Source organism: Saccoglossus kowalevskii, chromosome 10, assembly GCF_978046115.1.
Source record: "Saccoglossus kowalevskii chromosome 10, keSacKowa6.1, whole genome shotgun sequence".
In the NCBI taxonomy this organism is placed as follows: domain Eukaryota; kingdom Metazoa; phylum Hemichordata; class Enteropneusta; family Harrimaniidae; genus Saccoglossus; species Saccoglossus kowalevskii.
The window spans coordinates 11,988,934-12,012,015 of NC_140650.1; the positions used below are offsets into that span (position 1 = coordinate 11,988,934).

The window sequence follows — 23,082 nt, forward strand, 5'->3', positions numbered from 1 at the left end:
GTGGCAATGCCAAATACTAGACGATTGTATGTAGATCCGTTTGATGTGTTAATTATGGGAAATGTTTTTTTTTTCAACTAAAATGATTTAATCCAATTGGCAAATGCAAAATGCCGAAGGTATGTAAGGGCCCGCACTTGAAATGTCTTTGCATTGCCACATTTGGTAAAATCATTTTACTTGAAAAAAACAACAAACAAACACAATGTTAGGTCAGAGGGACTGTCGACAGCCTATTAATTCCAAAAAATGATGGCAAATGACACATTTATCAATTTAAAAAGTGCTTAAAACTTCTCGAAAGGAATTAAAAAGGTTGCATAACAAATAGAAACATATACTCACTAACAATAGTTACAACAATAAACGAACAATAATTTTAAAATATATATATAAAATGCAGAATTCAATATATCTGTAATAAGCAAAAATACAATTTGTTAGGACTGTTGGTGTCTTGTGATGTACATGATTTTATGGATCGTAGGTTTTTGGATTTTCGTTAAAAGTAGGGCCTTCAATTCCTACGATTGTTTAGGTTCTTACAATATATGTAATATATAACAATTCGGATTGTTCAGCGTTTTAAGGGACAAAACTATCACCACATGGACATGCACCCCATCATACAAATCGTTAAACTTCCACTAGGGCTACCACTGACGTCGTTGTTGACAGTTTCTATGTGAATGCTAGATTGTAAACTGCTCATTAATTTCTTAAATTAAGTCCGTTTTTGCTGAACCCTTGGGTTTCTTTGCTCGTTCACTCTTTGAAGAACTGCAAACCAAGACGTCCAAATTACTATCGACATAGAAAAAAACCCCAAAAGAAACAAGACATTACATGACTTTTCTCCTAGTTGTACTAATTCATATTCAAATTAGTACTTATCGTTTATAACGTTACAAATTAGTAATATAAGATACAAACAATACGTATATTTAAATATGTCCTTTACGTACGTTATGGGTCATTTAGGGAATTGTATTTGAAACAATAAAGTCCATTAAATTAAAGTTTCTATATTTGTTTTAACAAACAAATAATTGTTGACTGTTTTCTTCAAATAAAACTTCAATAGTATGAATGTCTATGGCGGCATGTTTTAATGCTACACTAGTTACCATCTTATTCAACAACTAATTTGAAAATTGATTTCCATTGCACAGTAGTCACTTGATCATTTCGTGACATTTTGTCATTTGCACAAACACGCTTCATACCAGTCTTTACCTGTCATCTCTTCTCATGTTTTTTTTTACGTTTACAGAATCGTTTTATTTAGCACATATTCTATTGACATTTATGCTAAAAACGTACTTTCTTGCCTTTATATGACTTGCATATTTGTAGTTCATCCATGTGTGAACAGTGTCCAGCGAAAACATATTAAAAACAAAATCTAGTTTGCCTTTATATGACTTGCATATTTGTAGTTCATCCATGTGTGAACAGTGTCCAGCGAAAACATATCAAAAACAAAATCTAGTTTGAGTTAAAACCCAACTACTATATATCGATAGCACTGTACCTTATGAATTAGTGCTATCGAGTTTCAATATTTATGTAGTTGTGTCTTAAGTCCTCTATTACCGTATCTATCAGCTCTACATATACATGCATTATTGTAGCACTATATTGCTACTATATTGTAGCATTCACTAGTTTCATCGTAAATACATGCCACACTGAGCACTACTTCACTCTAGTGGAGGTCATTTTAATTATATAGTAAGTATCAAACTTTAAATAATCATATAAGAAAAGATCGTTGGGCGCTCTAGTTGACAATATCGCATTCTTGCCAAGAATTCTGTACGCAAACCGAATTCTGGCAAATAGGATTTGCCTATTTGAATCATCTAAAAATAGCTTAGTTACCAAGTAATATAGAGGGCGTTGTTGTCAAATCAATTTGCATAGTAAAACACCTTACAGCCACCCAAACTAGTACCAGCAACGTTGCGTAAGTTGCCAACCGACAGGGCAAGGGGACACTAATTCTACCACAGATGTGATCTGCCTCATTTGGTTGTAGTTATGTACAAAGGAATGGTATTGTATGCCGAACATAGTAGAAGGCGTTATTTACCATCGATAAAAAGGAATATGGTAGCACTGCGTATTGGTTATACGAGTAGTTAATGTAGTATTATTTTGCAGGTCTAAATTTGCAAGAAAGAGTGCAAAGTGAGTTGTAAGGCGAGACGATTAATAATGAGATTATCAACATAGCAAGTAAGATGACCAGTAGAATGTAAGATGATAGATTGCCATACCAAGTACTTTATTGCATTTACAAAATAAAATGTGTTGGTCCGTGATTAAATAATTCCACTTCCCCTTTCTTTATATAGTGGGGTCTAAGGCTGCGAATCACTGACTCATTCATCATTATTATTGAATGAATGAAGTGCAAAAGAATATATTCAAAGGAATGAGAGGATGGTGAAGACGTACATTTCCCTCGGTTCGATAGTATAGAGGGAAAATAGTGTCATCAATGTTACGGTGACAGTAATTGATGATATGAGATGGGCGGGCAATCACATAAGGAATAGCGGGAACAATAAGTACGTTAGTCGACTCAGCAACTCAGTAGCTTACATGTATTCAAGTTCAATTACCTCTTAGTTCACCTCTATGTGATAACAGTGTAGCCCAACATGTAGGCTTGAGTGGCGCCCTCTCCGGCCGAACATCATCAGACCCCGCTGTTGGGTTTGGAGCACCGCGGAGGGCGCAACTCACGCGACCTTGTCAGGCTAATAACAATGTAGTCCAACACATTCCCTGTACTATGTACGGACACAGGTTTCCAGATAATTTCTCGCATTTTAAAACTATAGGGTTTTTACCCCTGTTTTTTTTTCAGGGTGGCGGACACAGGAAAACAGGGATATCACAACTAGTAACAGCTCTACCATGATAGAGCGTGCAATGTAACATTTTTTTTGACTACATCTGTAAAAAAAGCTGCCGCATCTATGCCCCGGGGGGGGGGCTACTTCCACATTAAGTGAGTAAGGGTGTTCAGCCCACCTCTCGTAAACCATACTCACTTCTAAAACATTTTTTTTTATTTATATGCCCCTTTCTAAACACAAGTCTTTTCAGCAAAAAAAAACAAAAAAAAAAAAAAAAACAGCTCACAACTTTCGCAACCAATGAGCGGGCGATTCATTTTATTCAGCCTTTTCCGGTATTTGGCCTTGAATATAAGGACCTGTAAATAAGTAAATAAATGCTACACACATCTAAACCAAGCCATTGATAAATGACCACCCACTTCTAAACAAAATAACGTGAAATGACACCCCCGTCGGGCGGCACATACCCGTATTGCACTTTTATGCAATTAGCCCCCCCCCCCCCCCCCCCCGGCATCTATATAAGCTCATCCATACAATTGTCGCATCTCTGGTACTTCCATCATTATTGAATGAATGAATGAATAAATGAACGAAGTGTAATGAAAAATAAGTGTAGTGAAGCCTGAGTATTGATTTTCAGTATTCAACCGAAGTTATCAGTGTGTTAGCGTTCGCCCTCAACGATACAATATAAACTTTCACATGCGTGATTATCGTCTTTTCACGCAAACAGTGAGACTATTGAAGTATAGCTTTTCTCCGAGTCAAACGAGGACAGAGCATCCGCGAAGGGGGATTGAAGGTCTTCATCATTGCCGCGGAGTTGACGGAAACAAGGCATTTGATTAGTTACCGGCGAGTCGTAGCCATGGGAGGACGCACGGGTGTTATCGCTATTTCTCTGATGACTCTAGCGTTCTGCTGTTCAGTCGTCGGTGAGATACATCGAGCGAAACACACGGGGAAAGTTGTCGCACAGTCCGCCGATCAAGCTTCTGTCGAACACCAGGAAAATATGAACACAAGTTCCAACTCAAGGCTCGAAGTTTGGATTTATTCGATTGTTGGCACGATATTTGTCGGGTTAAGTGGAATATTTCCCTTGTTGATCATCCCATTTCGAGACGACACTGCCAAGAACCTCAGCAGTAAGTATTTGACGTTTGAACTTTCAAGTTGTTTTGAAAAGTTTGGCTGTAAACAACAAACCGGCCTTGTTGTTGGTGCATCCTTGGGGTGAATACGAACCCGGACGCTGGATACCCCGTATTTCCGTGATCTCATTGTTGTTTAGAACAATTTCTCCACCGCGCCAGCCCCACCACCTGACCCCCACCCGACGTATTATAATCAGTATTTTTTCTTTCTTCATGTGTACGTGCGTACGTGGCGAGAAACTGCGTACATTCACTGCATTCCTGTCGTTTCGGGTATTAACCTCATATTACAATGTAACTTTCACACATAGCATATTCGAATTTTTTTTTTATTCACTTTTGCGGTGTTTCTAACCGCAACCCACAGTAACTTAAATTTAATTACAAGTAATAATTGGAATATTTAGTGACCAAATTGGCTCAAACCTTAATTAATATCAAAGCAGTCCAACTCAAAGTTAGGTCCAATTTCAGGAATAAACATTACAGTATACTAGTATAACTTTCTTTTTTCGTATTTACACTATCAAAAGTTGTCCTTTAGACGCCACGGGAACTTTTTTTAATTAGCCTAATAATTTCATCCCATATTACCTTATTCTGAATGTAATGTTTAATTATATATGCGTAATTTATAATTTATTTACTTTTAACTGTGCATAAATTTAATAATGAAATAAAAAAAAATCACAATTATGTATTGTATATTACTGTCAAATTCAATATTTTTCACTGAAGGGAAGATTCAGTGAAAATAAAATGCAGCAAATATACCTTTTTCCTACATTTTACATTCAACTAATGAAAATCTGTGAAAAAAAAAATAAGTATTTTACAGTAGAAACCACACGGTAAAATGTGTAGTTTTGTTTTCAAGTAGGAATAGGAATTAGAAATGTTGTCTGTTCACATTTATAAACATTTTTTGGCTTTTCACTTCTAAAAATATAGCCAGTATTAGGTGGTCATTTTGTTTGCCTATACCGACTGATTTCTACATCACTGCAAATTTACATGTTCCGCTCTGCCTTGTACAAGTTGTATAACTTAATAACATTCAAATAAATCAAATTATATAAATGCACATGTGTATGTAAAAATATGAATAACAAATCTACTGTAAGTATAGATTACAACATTATGTTACTGCAAAACATAAAATGTTTAATAATTTGTAGCCTAACTCAAAAACAGGCTGTTCACTATTTTATAGATCAGTAGGCTAGTACAAATCTGTTATTTTGCACACTACCGGTAAGTTCATGTCACTAAGTCAAACCTCTCTCTACTCAGTCTTTTCTGTTCATTTTTTTTCTAGTTCTTCTTTGAATGTTAATATACGGTTGAAAAGAATAATAAAATTTAAACTCAATCCTATTTATATACAATTTATGGTCATGAATAATACTAAAAAATAAGAATTAAAAAATATACAGTTTTTTTTTTAAGAATTATTTCTGTTGTAAACAATTACTTTGCGTTATCAAAAAAATGAATTAATATTGTCCCAGTGTACATTTTCCCCCATCTGGTCTGAACAGGTATACCAGCAAAAAAAACTAAACATTGTTGATTTTAAAAAAAAAAGACTGAACTGTGCCGGCTTTGTTTATTTCAGGGAGTGACACCTACATGCTTTAGATGGCCTGTGGGTTTGGGAATTAATTGCATCACGAAATTGCCACTTCTTTTAAAATGCCTGTTAGCTACAGTACATATATGTCATTTCTGTTTTAATAAGAAGAAATACTACTGTAATTGCTGTATTAGAAGCACATCTCCAATAATGTCCATGAACCTAAAATTCTACTGTATGATGGATCATTTTAGAATTTGTTTTTACCAGAAAGCACATATGCTACTACTAATAGAGAAAATATAGTGTCAATACATAATAGTAAATTCATATGCACTTCTATTACACCATAACTAGATTTGGTTTCGTCATTATGCTACAGTGCAGTTTGAAATTGGTTAATACCTTTTTTACTATGATATTTGTAAAAAACAAATAAAAACATTAATTTTTATGAAAGTTACACAAAAAAGACAATGCATATCACCACATTATTGATGTGATCGTTGGATGAGACACAATTTTTTTAGCATATTACTGAGTATCCCTTATATACATGTATCTGCTTCACAATATGACCTGATACCAGTTGTTGGTAGAACTTGTTGACATGAGTGACGTCATGGGCTTGCACTATCCACAAACCAAAGGTGAGTGGATATAGCACAGTGATTGTATCAACCAGCTCTACAAACGAGTGATAACAGGGGTTATAACCAAACCTATCAGGGGTTATAACCTTGTCATCTCAATACTGACTTTGAGTGCCAAAAAAGACAAAGAAATCATAATTTCAACTCATAGACTTATACCGATAGATCATGACATGACGTCTGAACTCACTGATGAACTGATGATTGTTAATAATCAGTAAAATTATAAACTTTCTATTGATATTTTCCCCCGAAATAACTTGCAGTTAACATTACAAGCTAATGTTTTGGAATCTTTCTTGTACTGGTAATTGTTGTTATCGGCCTAAAATTCTTGTACAATGAAAAGCAATACAGCCATAATTTGTTCGTGTACTCTTTACACATGCATAAACTGATAACGCTAAACATAATATTTGTGACAAATCAGCTAGTGATATTTATCACTAAACATCACAACTATGATATGCACCATAGTCATGTAACACCATATTTTCTAAAAGAATTATGGTGTTTGTAAAACCTAGTTCTCTTTGGTAAATTACCAAGATTTTTGGTATATTCAATACAAGGAATATAAATATGAACAAAAATAGAAAGTTGTACATTTATCATTATTTTTTTTTTAATTAAATATATTTTTTCAGCTGAGACTAAACATTTAACTCTATTATAATATGCAGAATTGATTCTCCTTCATTACTACATTTGATGAGTAGTAAATCCCACACCATCATATTGGCTAACATGGTTTCTAACCTTTTCACCACCGGACTTGTTTACCCAAATTTTTTCTTATATTCTCTATTTCCCGAAATATATCCTAATTTTGAAACCAACTGACCAACTGCCCAAATTTTTTCTTATATTCTCTATTTCCCAAAATAAATCCTAATTTTGAAACCAACTGACAACATTTGAGTCAATTTTTAGTTTTTACTAAAAAATATTGGGTATTTTTGTCTCAGTCTTCCGAAGTGCAATCTATAAACAGGACTATTTTGTGAATTTGTGATGAAAAGAGGGAAATGGTGGTGAAAAAGCTAAGCAAGACTACAAGCCTGATATGGACACACTATCTATTATATCATCATCTCTGAATTTAATATGGAATTATTGGTCGTTTTCGTTAAATAAATAATAAAATTTAAAATTCTGTGTTTTCAGTAACATACCTACCAAATTTTGGAGGAAAATTGAAAAACTTTATTTTATGCAAATTAATATGGTCATACCAACAATGGTGCATTTATTTCATTATTACTGTAAAATAACTTTATTTTCGTTTGGAATTAATTTTCGCTATTTTCACAGAAGGAATGATTAAGTTAATATAAAAGTCAGTAAATATACTTTTTTTCCTATATTTTACATTCAATTGTCAGAAATCAGTGAAAATAAATTCCATAGAAAACACCCCAAAAGCCTTTTCAGCAAAAATTTATTCCCGCTAAAATAAAGTAATTTACAGTACTTCTTTCTACCATAAGTATTGCAATTTTAGGCATCACTCTAATTTAAGTGTCAGACGAGAAGTGAAAATCCTTGATTTGATTTTTAAAAAAATGTCACGAACAGTTAAAAATTTCAGTCGAAAAAAACAAATTTCTTGTAATTTCTCTGTGATAACAAGAAGTACTCAGTGATTTTAATGTAATGTTCTTTGTCTTGAATTTTGTTGGTATTGACAAGTGTACTGCAAAACCATGTCCCTGTGTTTTAAAAGAGATGTCACGAACAGTTGAAAATTTCAGTCGAAAAAAACAAATTTCTTGTAATTTCTCTGTGATAACAAAAAGTACTCAGTGATTTTAATTTTAATGTAATGTTCTTTGTCTTGAATTTTGTTGTTAATGACAAAGGTACTGCAAAACCATGTCCTTGTGTTTTTTTTTTCATGCCTGACTTGAAACTTTGTACCTTGACCTGATAGATCAAGCCCATTGTTAATCCAATCAGAAAGCTGGATTGTGTCACCAGTAGAACACTTTCAGAAATTATTATTGTTACATACGTATTTTGGTGGATAGGCGACATGTTTCTTTTTGTTTTAACAAAAACTGTTCCAGAGCCATATCTTAACCATGACATGCCTTGACTGATCTCATTCAATACAAGTACACAAAAATACACAAATTTGCCTTAGATTAAGACTGGTTAAATGTTAAGTTATGCTTGGACTGTACTGTACATTTTTAAAAGTGGCAAGTCATTCTGGTATGGCTCTGGCTAACGTTTGAGTATTGAAACATTATAACATTGCCGTGTTGGATTTTTGGCTGGAATCTGTCTACCCAATTGTTGACATTATATATTATACTAGTATGTAGATTATATTCATCAGCCATACATGTACAGAAAAACATTTTATAGTTGCACTTCGATATCATTCATAAATATTTATTGGGATTTTGGGGATAATATAATGTGTAATTTTAATAGTCTGGATTTAACTTACATAAAATATGTATCAATGAAAATAAAATTAATTATTCAAAAACTATCCATTTGTTCAAATACCTTTGCTTAAATCATGCAAGATGGTTATATGATTTAATAAACGTTAAGAAACAGATATGCTGTAACCAAATCACTGAAGTCTTGGAGTGTCTCTAATCAGTGGTATAAGATATCAGTCTCTGGTATTTATTATTTAATATTGCTGTATTTGAAAATTATGATTTTATAATGCTTAGTGTATCAAGTTTAACCCATTTAGGTATATGGTCCAAATGTCCCGGCATACTCTAAATATTGAATGGTGGTAATATTAGTATGACTTTATGCTATGTAAAATTTCCAATTATCCTGGGTGGGTAGGGGGATTGTGCAATTCATGATATCTGAATAATTATTGAAAATTTGGAGATGAATTGCTGTTATTTTTTTGCAATCTTTTTTTTTTTGCAACATGTTTCAGTAAAGTGGTGAATAATTAAAAAATCTGGCATAAAGTGGGTGGAATTATATGAATCAAGAATGCTGTAGATATAAATCATTACTATATCTGGAGGCCTTCTTTCTGATCAAAAAAAAAATATATTTTACATGTGTAATATGTATGGCTGTATATTTTAGATTAGTGAGCGAAATAAATTAATCCACTGTCCCTTGAGCTTTATTCATTTATTACACTTAATTTTAGTGGTTGATTTGATTTCTCAGTTCAATTTATAGTTCAATGGAAATTATCGGTCAAACATTTGATAACATACTGTAAACGAGTTAATTATTCATTGGGTTTTAATTTTGCTTATTTCGCTGACTGGAAAATGCACTAAAATAAAACCAAGTGAATATGTAAAATTGAGCATAGAACATATTACCTAAATGATAAAACCATGAATTTAAAACCCACTGAATATGCCTGAAATGCTAAATCAGTGAAATTTAAACCCAGTAAAAATTAGTCATTTTACAGTATATAGTCTGTTCGCCCAGAGATGAAACTACTACTGAGAACTGAATAACATGTATATACTGCATGTCAAGGATCCAATGTAAATGTTTCTTGTACATGCCAACTGTAGGAATGCTTATCATGCATGTTTGTCAAGACTACTAGTATTACATTTTTTGTTGTCTTTCTGAACTGTAGTTGACACCTTCAACAGTATAATTCCTGTTGAAATTAGCAAGCGCAGCACCAAAATTTAGACATGCCATCAAAATTCTGTATTACCCTTTGACAAATTTGTTCCTAACGAATATACACCATCAAATGTTGCGATTGTGTACTGACAAATTAACTGCAGAATATGAATTTAAGCAGAACTTAAATAAATTAAACTATAGACCTTAGATAGAGTGATATATGATTAAACCTTATCTGCATGGTCAGGTCAATGTAAAAGCATGGGGATACATGTAGTAGGATGAGGGCTAAACTTGATTTGTAAACATGCGCTCACTTAGGGGGCTTTGCTAGTTTGTTACATTGTTGGTAGGTTTGTAAAGGATAAGACCCTCCAGGACTCTCAAAATGAACTGGGTAGGAAAGCGAGAACAGGATATCTACCAGTACTTTTAATTTATCACATTTGTTACCAAAACAGCATCATTTAGCAAATTTTATGTTTTTAGTTCATGCAACAGACATGCTATATTTCTGTTCTTAGTTTTATATGTCATAACACTATGAACAATCCATGAGCTCTTACCTACTCAATCTTACTTTTGGCGTTAAAGAATTGAAATGTACTATTTACATCATAGCTTGATTTGACCAGCTCTATAGTAGTTTACATTTTATAATGTATTCATGGATTCCTACAGATTTTACTCAACATTATCACTTTTAAAACACCACGGTCCTCATGGTAGCCTGTGTTTAATTTTATGAAAACAGTGTTTTTGACAAGATTTGTAATGAGCCATACTTAGCTGTGTCAACTTTATCATTTTTATTTTAGTTTGGTTTGCCTTTTCCCCGTTTGCATCACAAATTCACTAAATAGTCCAGTTTATAGTCTACACCATCCTTCAAAACATTGGACAAAGATAGCCAAACTGTTTAAGTAAAAACCCCAAATTGGCTCAAATTTTGTCTATTGGCTCCAAAATTAGGGTTTATTTCCAGAATTATTGTAGAATATAAGAAAAAATGCAGAAAAATTTGAGCGAAAAAGTCTGAAGGTGAAAAAAAATCAAGAAGCCACAAAAAGTGTTGTTTTCAGGTTGTTCTTCTTTGGTTCATTTTGATGTTATAAACAAGCTAGTCAATGGAAAGGTATTCAGCAAAGGTAAACTTGTTTTACTTTATTTTGTTATTCGCAGCACTGATTTTGACATAAAACACTGATGGATAAATATCCTTAATGTCCATGTGTTACTTTGATTGATTTACCCAAGCCTGTGTGACAATTTCCAATCTAAGGGTATATCATTTGTCATGTAATGATAGAACATTTGCAATGCTGTCAAAATCGTGATCTTAAAAAACGAAATCAAGACATGTGTCAACATGATTGATGATTTTTTTAAAAGCAGCTATGATTGTGTCACCAGAGAAGCAGCGAATGATTTAAAGCGGGAGGGTCATCACCTCGCGCGAGAATTGAGTCCCAAGCGACGATAACAACACACACTAAAAACACAAAGGCTCATGGGTAAACGTTTGTTTGTAAACAATGAAACGCAAGTATTCCAGGATATTCAAAATCATTTGAGTGACACAATCTGTACTAGTCTCAATGAATAAAGAAAATGTGTTATTACGTTTTAAACACAAATACATGTTGTTGTTGAACTCCATATACATGGAGTTGTTCTATTAAAAGAGCATTTCCAATAGATGCAATGATAAGACAAAAATTGCATTTATTGTATACTGCATCATTAAAATATGACTTATCTTTAACCACATAGACACACTTCGTATAGGTTAGATCATGATCTGAGGTGACTATGAATTTTTGAACGAGGACCGTAGGCCCAAGTTCTAATTCTCATAGTCACCGAGGGGCGTGATCTAACCGACTTAGCACTGGCCAATCAGCCTGAGAAAAGATTTGTGTTAGCCAATCAAATGATGACATTTTGACAGCAATCAAACTTGTGAAATAACATTTTAGTACATTACAACATGCATGTTACATTTTGTCAAAATGTTGCGATGGTCTGCTTGCTGCCAGTAGTGTCAGTTGAATCAAGCACTGGTTCTCTGTAACTCAATGGATACTTTGTATCTCATCTTGGTGTTATAAATAAATTGTTGCAATGAAAATCCTTTGTTTTTTTGCGTTTTTTTCAGCCGTGATCTAAGTGAATTCATGGTGAAATAGAACCACACTTTATCATGACTCTGATTGGTCGAGGGCCTTTGGTCATGTACTAATATTATTTACATATTATTGTTCGAACCCACACATGTCTTAGATTGTTGGAAAAATTACATCATTGTTACATTTAGATACAATGTATAGCATTCAGCCAATCGCATGGTTTGTTGCTTCAAATTTTGTTGTTACAATCTGTAATTTTCCCATTATGATGCCATCTTTGTTACTTCTTGGTGTTCGAAATAGAGCTATTGAATTGTTAACTAATTCTCATGACTTAGTGATTTGCGTTAGTCTACCGTAGACATTCCTAAATAGATTGTGGCTACCCCCACACATATTAAAATCAAAAAAAAAATGCACACATTTGAAAAAAACAAAAACATTTTCCCATCACAAACCTTCATTTTTTCATGGCTTTTAATTCTACTGCTTTTATCCATACTATATATAGATTACAATACTTCGCTGGTGAGGTAAATCTCTAAAAATAAAATAGAATGCATACTCACTGTGGGTCTTTATGATTATTTTATGTGTTTGTGAACTCACTCATAACCATACAATCAACGTCAGGGTTTGTGCTAGTGTCTTAGGAAGACGAGTTCCACTTACAAAATTTTAAGAAATTGAAATTTGACCCTGGATAACTTTATTAGAGATTGGACCCCAGCTTGCCTGAAAAACTGGGTCCCTCTTCAATTATTGGAGTAACACAATTCCTGAACGTAAATCAAGAAAACATCTACAAATCTTTATAGACAAAACAAAACCAAAGAGAATGGTATTTATATTAGGCTGTTTTGGATGTGACTATAGGTACATATAACTCATACTTTGGGGGAGGGGCCTTTGAAAAAATAAATTTAAAAAATGAAATGATATTGTGTTTATTGACCCCTATTATGCAGATTTCTTCTGACCAGCAACAATTCTATGTTTTCTAAAAACAGTAAGTCTTAAAATCAGATTAGCCACCCACCACCTCCATCCTCCTCCATTGTAAGTGGTTCCTGAAAGTATGGTAACGTAAACTACTTTAATTTTGCAACAACAAAATTTTGAGCCAGTGAAAATTTATAAATTTTGTAACTGAAAATTTGAGTATATATCAGTGAAAATTTGAGTATCAGTGAAAATGTTGTAGCCTTGAAAATTTGATTATCAGTGAAAATGTTGTAGCCTTGAAAATTTGATTATCAGTGAAAGTTGAATTGTGAGTATCAGTGAAATTGCGAGTATCAGTGAAATTGCGAGTAGCAGTGAGAATGCGAGTATCGGTGAAATTGCAAGTATCAGTGAAATTGCGAGTATCAGTGAAATTGCGAGTATCAGTGAAATTGCGAGTATCAATGAAATTGCAAGTATCAGTGAAATTGCAAGTATCATTGAAATTGCAAGTATCAGTGAAATTGTGAGTATCAGTGAAATTGTGAGTATCAGTGAAATTGCGAGTATCAGTGAAATTGTGAGTATCAGTGAAATTGTGAGTATCGGTGAAGTTGCGATTATCAGTGAAATTGCGAGTATCAGTGAAATTGCAAGTATCATTGAAATTGCAAGTATCAGTGAAATTGCGAGTATCAGTGAAATTGCGAGTATCAGTGAAATTGTGAGTATCAATGAAATTGCGAGTATCAGTGAAATTGCGAGTATCAGTGAAATTGTGAGTATCAGTGAAATTGTGAGTATCGGTGAAATTGTGAGTATCGGTGAAATTGTGAGTATCGGTGAAGTTGCGAGTATCAGTGAAATTGTGAGTATCGGTGAAGTTGCAAGTATCAGTGAAGTTGCGAGTATCAGTGAAGTTGCGAGTATCAGTGAAGTTGCGAGTATCAGTGAAATTGCGAGTATCAGTGAAATTGCGAGTATCAGTGAAATTGCGAGTATCAGTGAAATTGCGAGTATCAGTGAAATTGCGAGTATCAGTGAAATTGCGAGTATCAGTGAAATTGCGAGTATCAGTGAAATTGCGAGTAGCAGTGAGAATGCGAGTATCAGTGAAATTGCGAGTAGCAGTGAAATTGCGAGTGTCGGTGAAATTGCGAGTATCGGTGAGAATGCGAGTATCAGTGAAATTGCGAGTATCAGTGAAATTGCGAGTATCAGTGAAATTGCGAGTATCATTGAAATTGCGAGTAGCAGTGAAATTGCGAGTAGCAGTGAGAATGCGAGTAGCAGTGAGAATGCGAGTATCAGTGAAATTGTGAGTATCAGTGAAATTGTGAGTATCAGTGAAATTGTGAGTATCAGTGAAATTGTGAGTATCAGTGAAATTGCGAGTTTCAGTGAAATTGCGAGTTTCAGTGAAATTGCGAGTATCAGTGAAATTGCGAGTATCAGTGAAATTGCGAGTATCATTGAAATTGCGAGTATCAGTGAAATTGCGAGTAGCAGTGAGAATGCGAGTAGCAGTGAGAATGCGAGTAGCAGTGAGAATGCGAGTGTCAGTGAAATTGCGAGTAGCAGTGAGAATGCGAGTAGCAGTGAGAATGCGAGTGTCAGTGAAATTGCGAGTAGCAGTGAGAATGCGAGTAGCAGTGAGAATGCGAGTAGCAGTGAGAATGCGAGTATCAGTGAAATTGTGAGTATCGGTGAAATTGTGAGTATCGGTGAAATTGTGAGTATCGGTGAAATTGTGAGTATCGGTGAAATTGTGAGTATCAGTGAAATTGCGAGTAGCAGTGAGAATGCGAGTAGCAGTGAAATTGCGAGTGTCAGTGAAATTGCGAGTAGCAGTGAGAATGCGAGTAGCAGTGAGAATGCGAGTAGCAGTGAGAATGCGAGTATCAGTGAAATTGTGAGTATCAGTGAAATTGTGAGTATCAGTGAAATTGTGAGTATCAGTGAAATTGCGAGTATCAGTGAAATTGCGAGTATCAGTGAAATTGCGAGTTTCAGTGAAATTGCGAGTTTCAGTGAAATTGCGAGTATCAGTGAAATTGCGAGTATCAGTGAAATTGCGAGTATCAGTGAAATTGCGAGTATCAGTGAAATTGCGAGTATCAGTGAAATTGCGAGTATCAGTGAAATTGCGAGTAGCAGTGAAATTGCGAGTAGCAGTGAGAATGCGAGTAGCAGTGAGAATGCGAGTAGCAGTGAGAATGCGAGTAGCAGTGAGAATGCGAGTATCAGTGAAATTGTGAGTATCAGTGAAATTGTGAGTATCAGTGAAATTGCGAGTATCAGTGAAATTGCGAGTTTCAGTGAAATTGCGAGTATCAGTGAAATTGCGAGTATCAGTGAAATTGCGAGTATCAGTGAAATTGCGAGTAGCAGTGAGAATGCGAGTAGCAGTGAGAATGCGAGTAGCAGTGAGAATGCGAGTATCAGTGAGAATGCGAGTATCAGTGAAATTGTGAGTATCAGTGAAATTGTGAGTATCAGTGAAATTGCGAGTATCAGTGAAATTGCGAGTATCAGTGAAATTGCGAGTATCAGTGAAATTGCGAGTATCAGTGAAATTGCGAGTATCAGTGAAATTGCGAGTATCAGTGAAATTGCGAGTAGCAGTGAAATTGCGAGTAGCAGTGAGAATGCGAGTAGCGGTGAGAATGCGAGTATCGGTGAAATTGTGAGTATCGGTGAAATTGTGAGTATCGGTGAAATTGTGAGTATCGGTGAAATTGTGAGTATCGGTGAAATTGTGAGTATCGGTGAAATTGTGAGTATCGGTGAAATTGCGAGTAGCGGTGAGAATGCGAGTAGCAGTGAAATTGCGAGTGTCAGTGAAATTGCGAGTAGCAGTGAGAATGCGAGTAGCAGTGAGAATGCGAGTAGCAGTGAGAATGCGAGTATCAGTGAAATTGTGAGTATCAGTGAAATTGCGAGTATCAGTGAAATTGCGAGTATCAGTGAAATTGCGAGTATCAGTGAAATTGCGAGTATCAGTGAAATTGCGAGTATCAGTGAAATTGCGAGTATCAGTGAAATTGCGAGTATCAGTGAAATTGCGAGTATCAGTAAATTGCGAGTATCAGTGAAATTGCGAGTATCAGTGAAATTGCGAGTATCAGTGAAATTGCGAGTATCAGTGAAATTGCGAGTTTCAGTGAAATTGCGAGTATCAGTGAAATTGCGAGTATCAGTGAAATTGCGAGTATCAGTGAAATTGCGAGTATCAGTGAAATTGCGAGTATCAGTGAAATTGCGAGTATCAGTGAGAATGCGAGTATCAGTGAGAATGCGAGTATCAGTGAAATTGCGAGTATCAGTGAAATTGCGAGTATCAGTGAAATTGCGAGTATCAGTGAAATTGCGAGTATCATTGAAATTGCGTGTATCAGTGAAATTGCGAGTAGCAGTGAGAATGCGAGTAGCAGTGAGAATGCGAGTATCAGTGAAATTGTGACTATCAGTGAAATTGTGAGTATCAGTGAAATTGTGAGTATCAGTGAAATTGCGAGTTTCAGTGAAATTGCGAGTTTCAGTGAAATTGCGAGTTTCAGTGCAATTGCGAGTATCAGTGAAATTGCGAGTATCAGTGAAATTGCGAGTATCAGTGAAATTGCGAGTATCAGTGAAATTGCGAGTATCAGTGAAATTGCGAGTATCAGTGAAATTGCGAGTATCAGTGAAATTGCGAGTAGCAGTGAAATTGCGAGTAGCAGTGAGAATGCGAGTAGCAGTGAGAATGCGAGTAGCAGTGAGAATGCGAGTAGCAGTGAGAATGCGAGTATCAGTGAAATTGTGAGTATCAGTGAAATTGTGAGTATCAGTGAAATTGCGAGTATCAGTGAAATTGCGAGTTTCAGTGAAATTGCGAGTATCAGTGAAATTGCGAGTATCAGTGAAATTGCGAGTATCAGTGAAATTGCGAGTAGCAGTGAGAATGCGAGTAGCAGTGAGAATGCGAGTAGCAGTGAGAATGCGAGTAGCAGTGAGAATGCGAGTATCAGTGAGAATGCGAGTATCAGTGAAATTGTGAGTATCAGTGAAATTGTGAGTATCAGTGAAATTGCGAGTATCAGTGAAATTGCGAGTATCAGTGAAATTGCGAGTATCAGTGAAATTGCGAGTATCAGTGAAATTGCGAGTATCAGTGAAATTGCGAGTATCAGTGAAATTGCGAGTATCAGTGAAATTGCGAGTAGCAGTGAAATTGCGAGTAGCGGTGAGAATGCGAGTAGCGGTGAGAATGCGAGTATCGGTGAAATTGTGAGTATCGGTGAAATTGTGAGTATCGGTGAAATTGTGAGTATCGGTGAAATTGTGAGTATCGGTGAAATTGTGAGTATCGGTGAAATTGTGAGTATCGGTGAAATTGTGAGTATCGGTGAAATTGCGAGTAGCGGTGAGAATGCGAGTAGCAGTGAAATTGCGAGTGTCAGTGAAATTGCGAGTAGCAGTGAGAATGCGAGTAGCAGTGAGAATGCGAGTAGCAGTGAGAATGCGAGTATCAGTGAAATTGTGAGTATCAGTGAAATTGCGAGTATCAGTGAAATTGCGAGTATCAGTGAAATTGCGAGTATCAGTGAAATTGCGAGTATCAGTGAAATTGCGAGTATCAGTGAAATTGCGAGTATCAGTGAAATTGCGAGTATCAGTGAAATTGCGAGTATCAGTAAATTGCGAGTATCAGTGAAATTGCGAGTATCAGTGAAATTGCGAGTATCAGTGAAATTGCGAGTATCAGTGAAATTGCGAGTTTCAGTGAAATTGCGAGTATCAGTGAAATTGCGAGTATCAGTGAAATTGCGAGTATCAGTGAAATTGCGAGTATCAGTGAAATTGCGAGTATCAGTGAAATTGCGAGTATCAGTGAGAATGCGAGTATCAGTGAGAATGCGAGTATCAGTGAAATTGCGAGTATCAGTGAAATTGCGAGTATCAGTGAAATTGCGAGTATCAGTGAAATTGCGAGTATCATTGAAATTGCGTGTATCAGTGAAATTGCGAGTAGCAGTGAGAATGCGAGTAGCAGTGAGAATGCGAGTATCAGTGAAATTGTGACTATCAGTGAAATTGTGAGTATCAGTGAAATTGTGAGTATCAGTGAAATTGCGAGTTTCAGTGAAATTGCGAGTTTCAGTGAAATTGCGAGTTTCAGTGCAATTGCGAGTTTCAGTGCAATTGCGAGTATCAGTGAAATTGCGAGTATCAGTGAAATTGCGAGTTTCAGTGAAATTGCGAGTATCATTGAAATTGCGAGTATCAGTGAAATTGCGAGTAGCAGTGAGAATGCGAGTAGCAGTGAGAATGCGAGTAGCAGTGAGAATGCGAGTGTCAGTGAAATTGCGAGTAGCAGTGAGAATGCGAGTAGCAGTGAGAATGCGAGTGTCAGTGAAATTGTGAGTATCGGTGAAATTGTGAGTATCGGTGAAATTGCGAGTAGCAGTGAGAATGCGAGTAGCAGTGAAATTGCGAGTGTCAGTGAAATTGCGAGTAGCAGTGAGAATGCGAGTAGCAGTGAGAATGCGAGTAGCAGTGAGAATGCGAGTATCAGTGAAATTGTGAGTATCAGTGAAATTGCGAGTATCAGTGAAATTGCGAGTATCAGTGAAATTGCGAGTATCAGTGAAATTGCGAGTATCAGTGAAATTGCGAGTATCAGTGAAATTGCGAGTATCAGTGAAATTGCGAGTTTCAGTGAAATTGCGAGTTTCAGTGAAATTGCGAGTATCAGTGAAATTGCGAGTATCAGTGAAATTGCGAGTATCAGTGAAATTGCGAGTATCAGTGAAATTGCGAGTATCATTGAAATTGCGAGTATCATTGAAATTGCGAGTATCATTGAAATTGCGAGTATCAGTGAAATTGCGAGTAGCAGTGAGAATGCGAGTAGCAGTGAGAATGCGAGTAGCAGTGAGAATGCGAGTATCAGTGAAATTGTGAGTATCAGTGAAATTGTGAGTATCAGTGAAATTGTGAGTATCAGTGAAATTGTGAGTATCAGTGAAATTGTGAGTTTCAGTGAAATTGCGAGTTTCAGTGAAATTGCGAGTTTCAGTGAAATTGCGAGTATCAGTGAAATTGCGAGTATCAGTGAAATTGCGAGTAGCAGTGAGAATGCGAGTAGCAGTGAAATTGCGAGTAGCAGTGAGAATGCGAGTAGCAGTGAGAATGCGAGTAGCAGTGAGAATGCGAGTAGCAGTGAGAATGCGAGTATCAGTGAAATTGTGAGTATCAGTGAAATTGCGAGTATCGGTGAAATTGCGAGTATCGGTGAAATTGCGAGTATCGGTGAAATTGCGAGTATCGGTGAAATTGCGAGTATCGGTGAAATTGCGAGTATCGGTGAAATTGCGAGTATCGGTGAAATTGCGAGTATCGGTGAAATTGCGAGTATCGGTGAAATTGCGAGTATCGGTGAGAATGCGAGTAGCGGTGAGAATGCGAGTAGCAGTGAAATTGCGAGTAGCAGTGAGAATGCGAGTATCAGTGAGAATGCGAGTATCAGTGAGAATGCGAGTATCAGTGAAATTGCGAGTATCAGTGAAATTGCGAGTATCAGTGAAATTGCGAGTATCAGTGAAATTGCGAGTATCAGTGAAATTGCGAGTATCAGTGAAATTGCGAGTATCAGTGAAATTGCGAGTATCAGTGAAATTGCGAGTATCAGTGAAATTGCGAGTATCAGTGAAATTGCGAGTATCAGTGAAATTGCGAGTATCAGTGAAATTGCGAGTATCAGTGAAATTGCGAGTATCAGTGAAATTGCGAGTATCAGTGAAATTGCGAGTATCAGTGAAATTGCGAGTATCAGTGAAATTGCGAGTATCAGTGAAATTGCGAGTATCAGTGAAATTGCGAGTATCAGTGAAATTGCGAGTATCAGTGAAATTGCGAGTATCAGTGAAATTGCGAGTATCAGTGAAATTGCGAGTATCAGTGAGATTGCGAGTATCAGTGAGATTGCGAGTAGCAGTGAGAATGCGAGTAGCAGTGAGAATGCGAGTAGCAGTGAGAATGCGAGTAGCAGTGAGAATGCGAGTAGCAGTGAGAATGCGAGTAGCAGTGAGAATGCGAGTAGCAGTGAGAATGCGAGTAGCAGTGAGAATGCGAGTAGCAGTGAGAATGCGAGTAGCAGTGAGAATGCGAGTAGCAGTGAGAATGCGAGTAGCAGTGAGAATGCGAGTATCAGTGAAATTGCGAGTATCAGTGAACATTTTTTAGCAGTGAAATTGTGTATATCAGTGTATCATATGACAGTGTCAGTGACTTTCACACAATTTAGTTTTTATGAATGCCATAAAATCTCTAAATTTCCAGCAGTGAAAATCAAAATAGTCACAAAATCCCCAAATACTTCCATTTATAGACTACACTTTCTTTCAGAAGATTGAGACAGAAATAGACACATTTTTTGAGTAAAAATTGACTCAAATTTTGTATGTCGGCTTCAAAATTAAGGTTTATTTTTTTAGAAATGTTGAAGAATATAAAAATTTGGGCAAGAAAGTCTGGCGGTGAAAAGGGTTTATTTGAGAAGAAAAAAAGTATATGTAAATAGAAATCAAGTCAGATTGAAAATGTTTGATATTTTGTGTGTAGTTGAACACAAACATGCATACACACCAATAAAGTGTATGTGTGTAACAAAAGTAAAATGATATTGAATATTCTAAAAAATGTATAAGAATTTATATTTCATGATTGATTTTAAGCAGTGCACCTAACAGTGGTTATAACTGTTCACATAAAACAATACCACTACCACTGTTTTTTTTTTTGAGTGCAAATTTTGTAGCTAAACATTTTTTTATTAAAGTACTTGTAGTAAGTAAGTCAGGGAGTCACAGCAGAATTTATGAAATCTAGTCCCTTACAGTGTGTACCCTCAAATTATTAAATCACGACAATTTATTATACTGAAAAAAAATTATATTAATTTTTTTCTGGTCATAGCACATGTCAGTTATAAAATTGTGCAGGTCACATCTTTTTTTAGTTTTTTTTTTTTCAGAATCTTAGAACCAATAAAAATTGTTTTTTGAAAACAAATTTACCAAAAAATGTTTTTATTTTGCTGGTGGCCTTAACAGCAGTGACACGAACATACATACAACAATAGTTAATCCATAATACCAGCATTTCTATACTATTAAAGCTATAACTATGATTTTTTACAGTGAAACAACAGATGGTCTCCACAATTGTATTAGCCCTCAATTTTAGCTTGTGTGTATATGTCATTATAAACGGACAATGTGTCACTTGCTATTGTTGCTAGGGGCATCATTTCTTTTTATTAATGTACTTTATGTGGATAGTTAGGTGGCCTGCCATATACAACCAACTTAACCTGTACTGTATATATACTTATATCCGCTCAATATAGTAAACAAATTTTCATGATAATGTTTCCAAACAAAACTAAAGTCTGTGGATTTAATTTTGATTTTACAGCAAAACAATTATCACAAGATTTAATGTACAATGTAGGTCCCATGCAAGTACATGTTTTCAATCAAGTTTCGCAGCTGGAAATTTTTCGTTGCAACATTTAATTTACAAATGTCTATTGTAAACCATGAAAATCTACACTACTTACTGAGTTTCTCTGACTTGCATAATTTACCAAAATTCATCTCGCTATATATAGAGCAATTTACACTGCATATTTTATTTGAAAATATTGTTAATTTTAAAAGAAAAAAGGAATACGTCTTTGTTTGGTTTTTGAAACATTCAGTTAGGGGTACATGTGGCTTTAGTCTGTGCCATTCACTGATATTGTACTACTGTTGTACAGTATAGATACATTGTATCTCTTTGCAGTACAGATATCCCACAACCTCTGACATCTCATTCTATCATCATTTCATCATTCCATTTTTACAGGGGTGTAAGGAATATGAACTTGAAGGGAGTTTTGCAAGTAAATTCAGTAATTGATTGATGGTATCATTCAGACATGGTTGAGTGTTAAAGAGGAGGGGTGTGTGTCTCATATAACATATAGTCTTGTTTTTCTCTCTAATTTTGTAAAGTTTGAGTATATACTGTGATTTACTAAGTTTGTTGCCTAAGTTGTGAGGTCTCCCATTTTCAAAGTAAAAAACTGATAAAATTGCAATAGCATAATAATATAAATAGCGGGAATTGTGTCACTTGCCTTCAAATTTTCCATCATAGATTTTAAATTCCAGAAATGAAAAAAAAAACAGTTTTCATGAAATAACGAAATAAATAAAGCACATTTATGAAAAGTATACTATTTTTTTCTGAGCCTTATAATATACATATTACTGTGGACTCCTAACCTTTTCACCACTACTGACACTATTCCCATTTATAGTCTGTACTTTCCTTCAGAAGATTGGGAAACAAATAGCTAAATTTTGTATGTTGTCTCCAAAATTATGGTTCATTTCGAGAAATGCTGAAGAATATAAGAAAAACATGCAGAAAATGTTGAATGAGAAAGTCTGGTTAAAACTCAAATTGGAGCTGAAAATATGATTTAATAACATTTTGAGTTGACTTTTATCATCATTCAAAAAATAAAACTCACATTATTTTTTCATATTTTTCCCCAAATTATGATCAATAGAAAATGATGTCCATTTGTTCTAAAATTATCCACAAAAATTTTTGTAAAAAATTGGTGTCATGAAGTCAATATCATTCACTGCCTGAAGAAACCTACTAATGTATTCACTACTACACAATGTGGGTCCAAGTTTTTCTGACTTGTCCATTGTCTATACAGCACATTGTTTTCAATGACAGATGTAGATCGATAATTTTAATAATTATCATGTTGGAATAACACTGTTATCATTTCTGTTTGGATTTGAAACCTGTTCAATTGTTGAGCATCTGAGCTTTTATCTGGTGTTATAGTAATCTTGACATTTGATCTACTGTGCAGATAAACTTGATTGATAGGCAAAGACAGTATAGAGTTTGTACTTTTAAGATAGTAATTGTGTTCACACATAGCTTCTTAGCATATGCTTAGAGTATATGTAGGTCTGTGCAAACTAAAAAAACATGTATGAACACTTACCATGGGCTAAAAAATGAAAAGTAATGGTTAAATTTGATCCATTTTTAAACACTGTCCTGATCCCTAGTACTTGGCTAACAAAGTGT

General features: G+C 35.2%; 1 protein-coding gene across 1 annotated transcript in view; it reads left to right on the forward strand.

Annotated features, from left to right (window-relative positions):
* Window positions 1-3,625: 3,625 nt before the first annotated feature.
* Window positions 3,626-23,082, forward strand: part of LOC102808771 (zinc transporter ZIP13-like) — a 52,096-nt gene continuing 32,639 nt past the window's right edge. Inside the window, exon 1 of the mRNA XM_085504258.1 lies at window positions 3,626-4,024. Within this exon, the coding sequence (XP_085360384.1) occupies window positions 3,745-4,024 (280 nt within the window). The 5' untranslated portion in view covers window positions 3,626-3,744. The remainder of the gene's footprint in view (window positions 4,025-23,082) is intronic.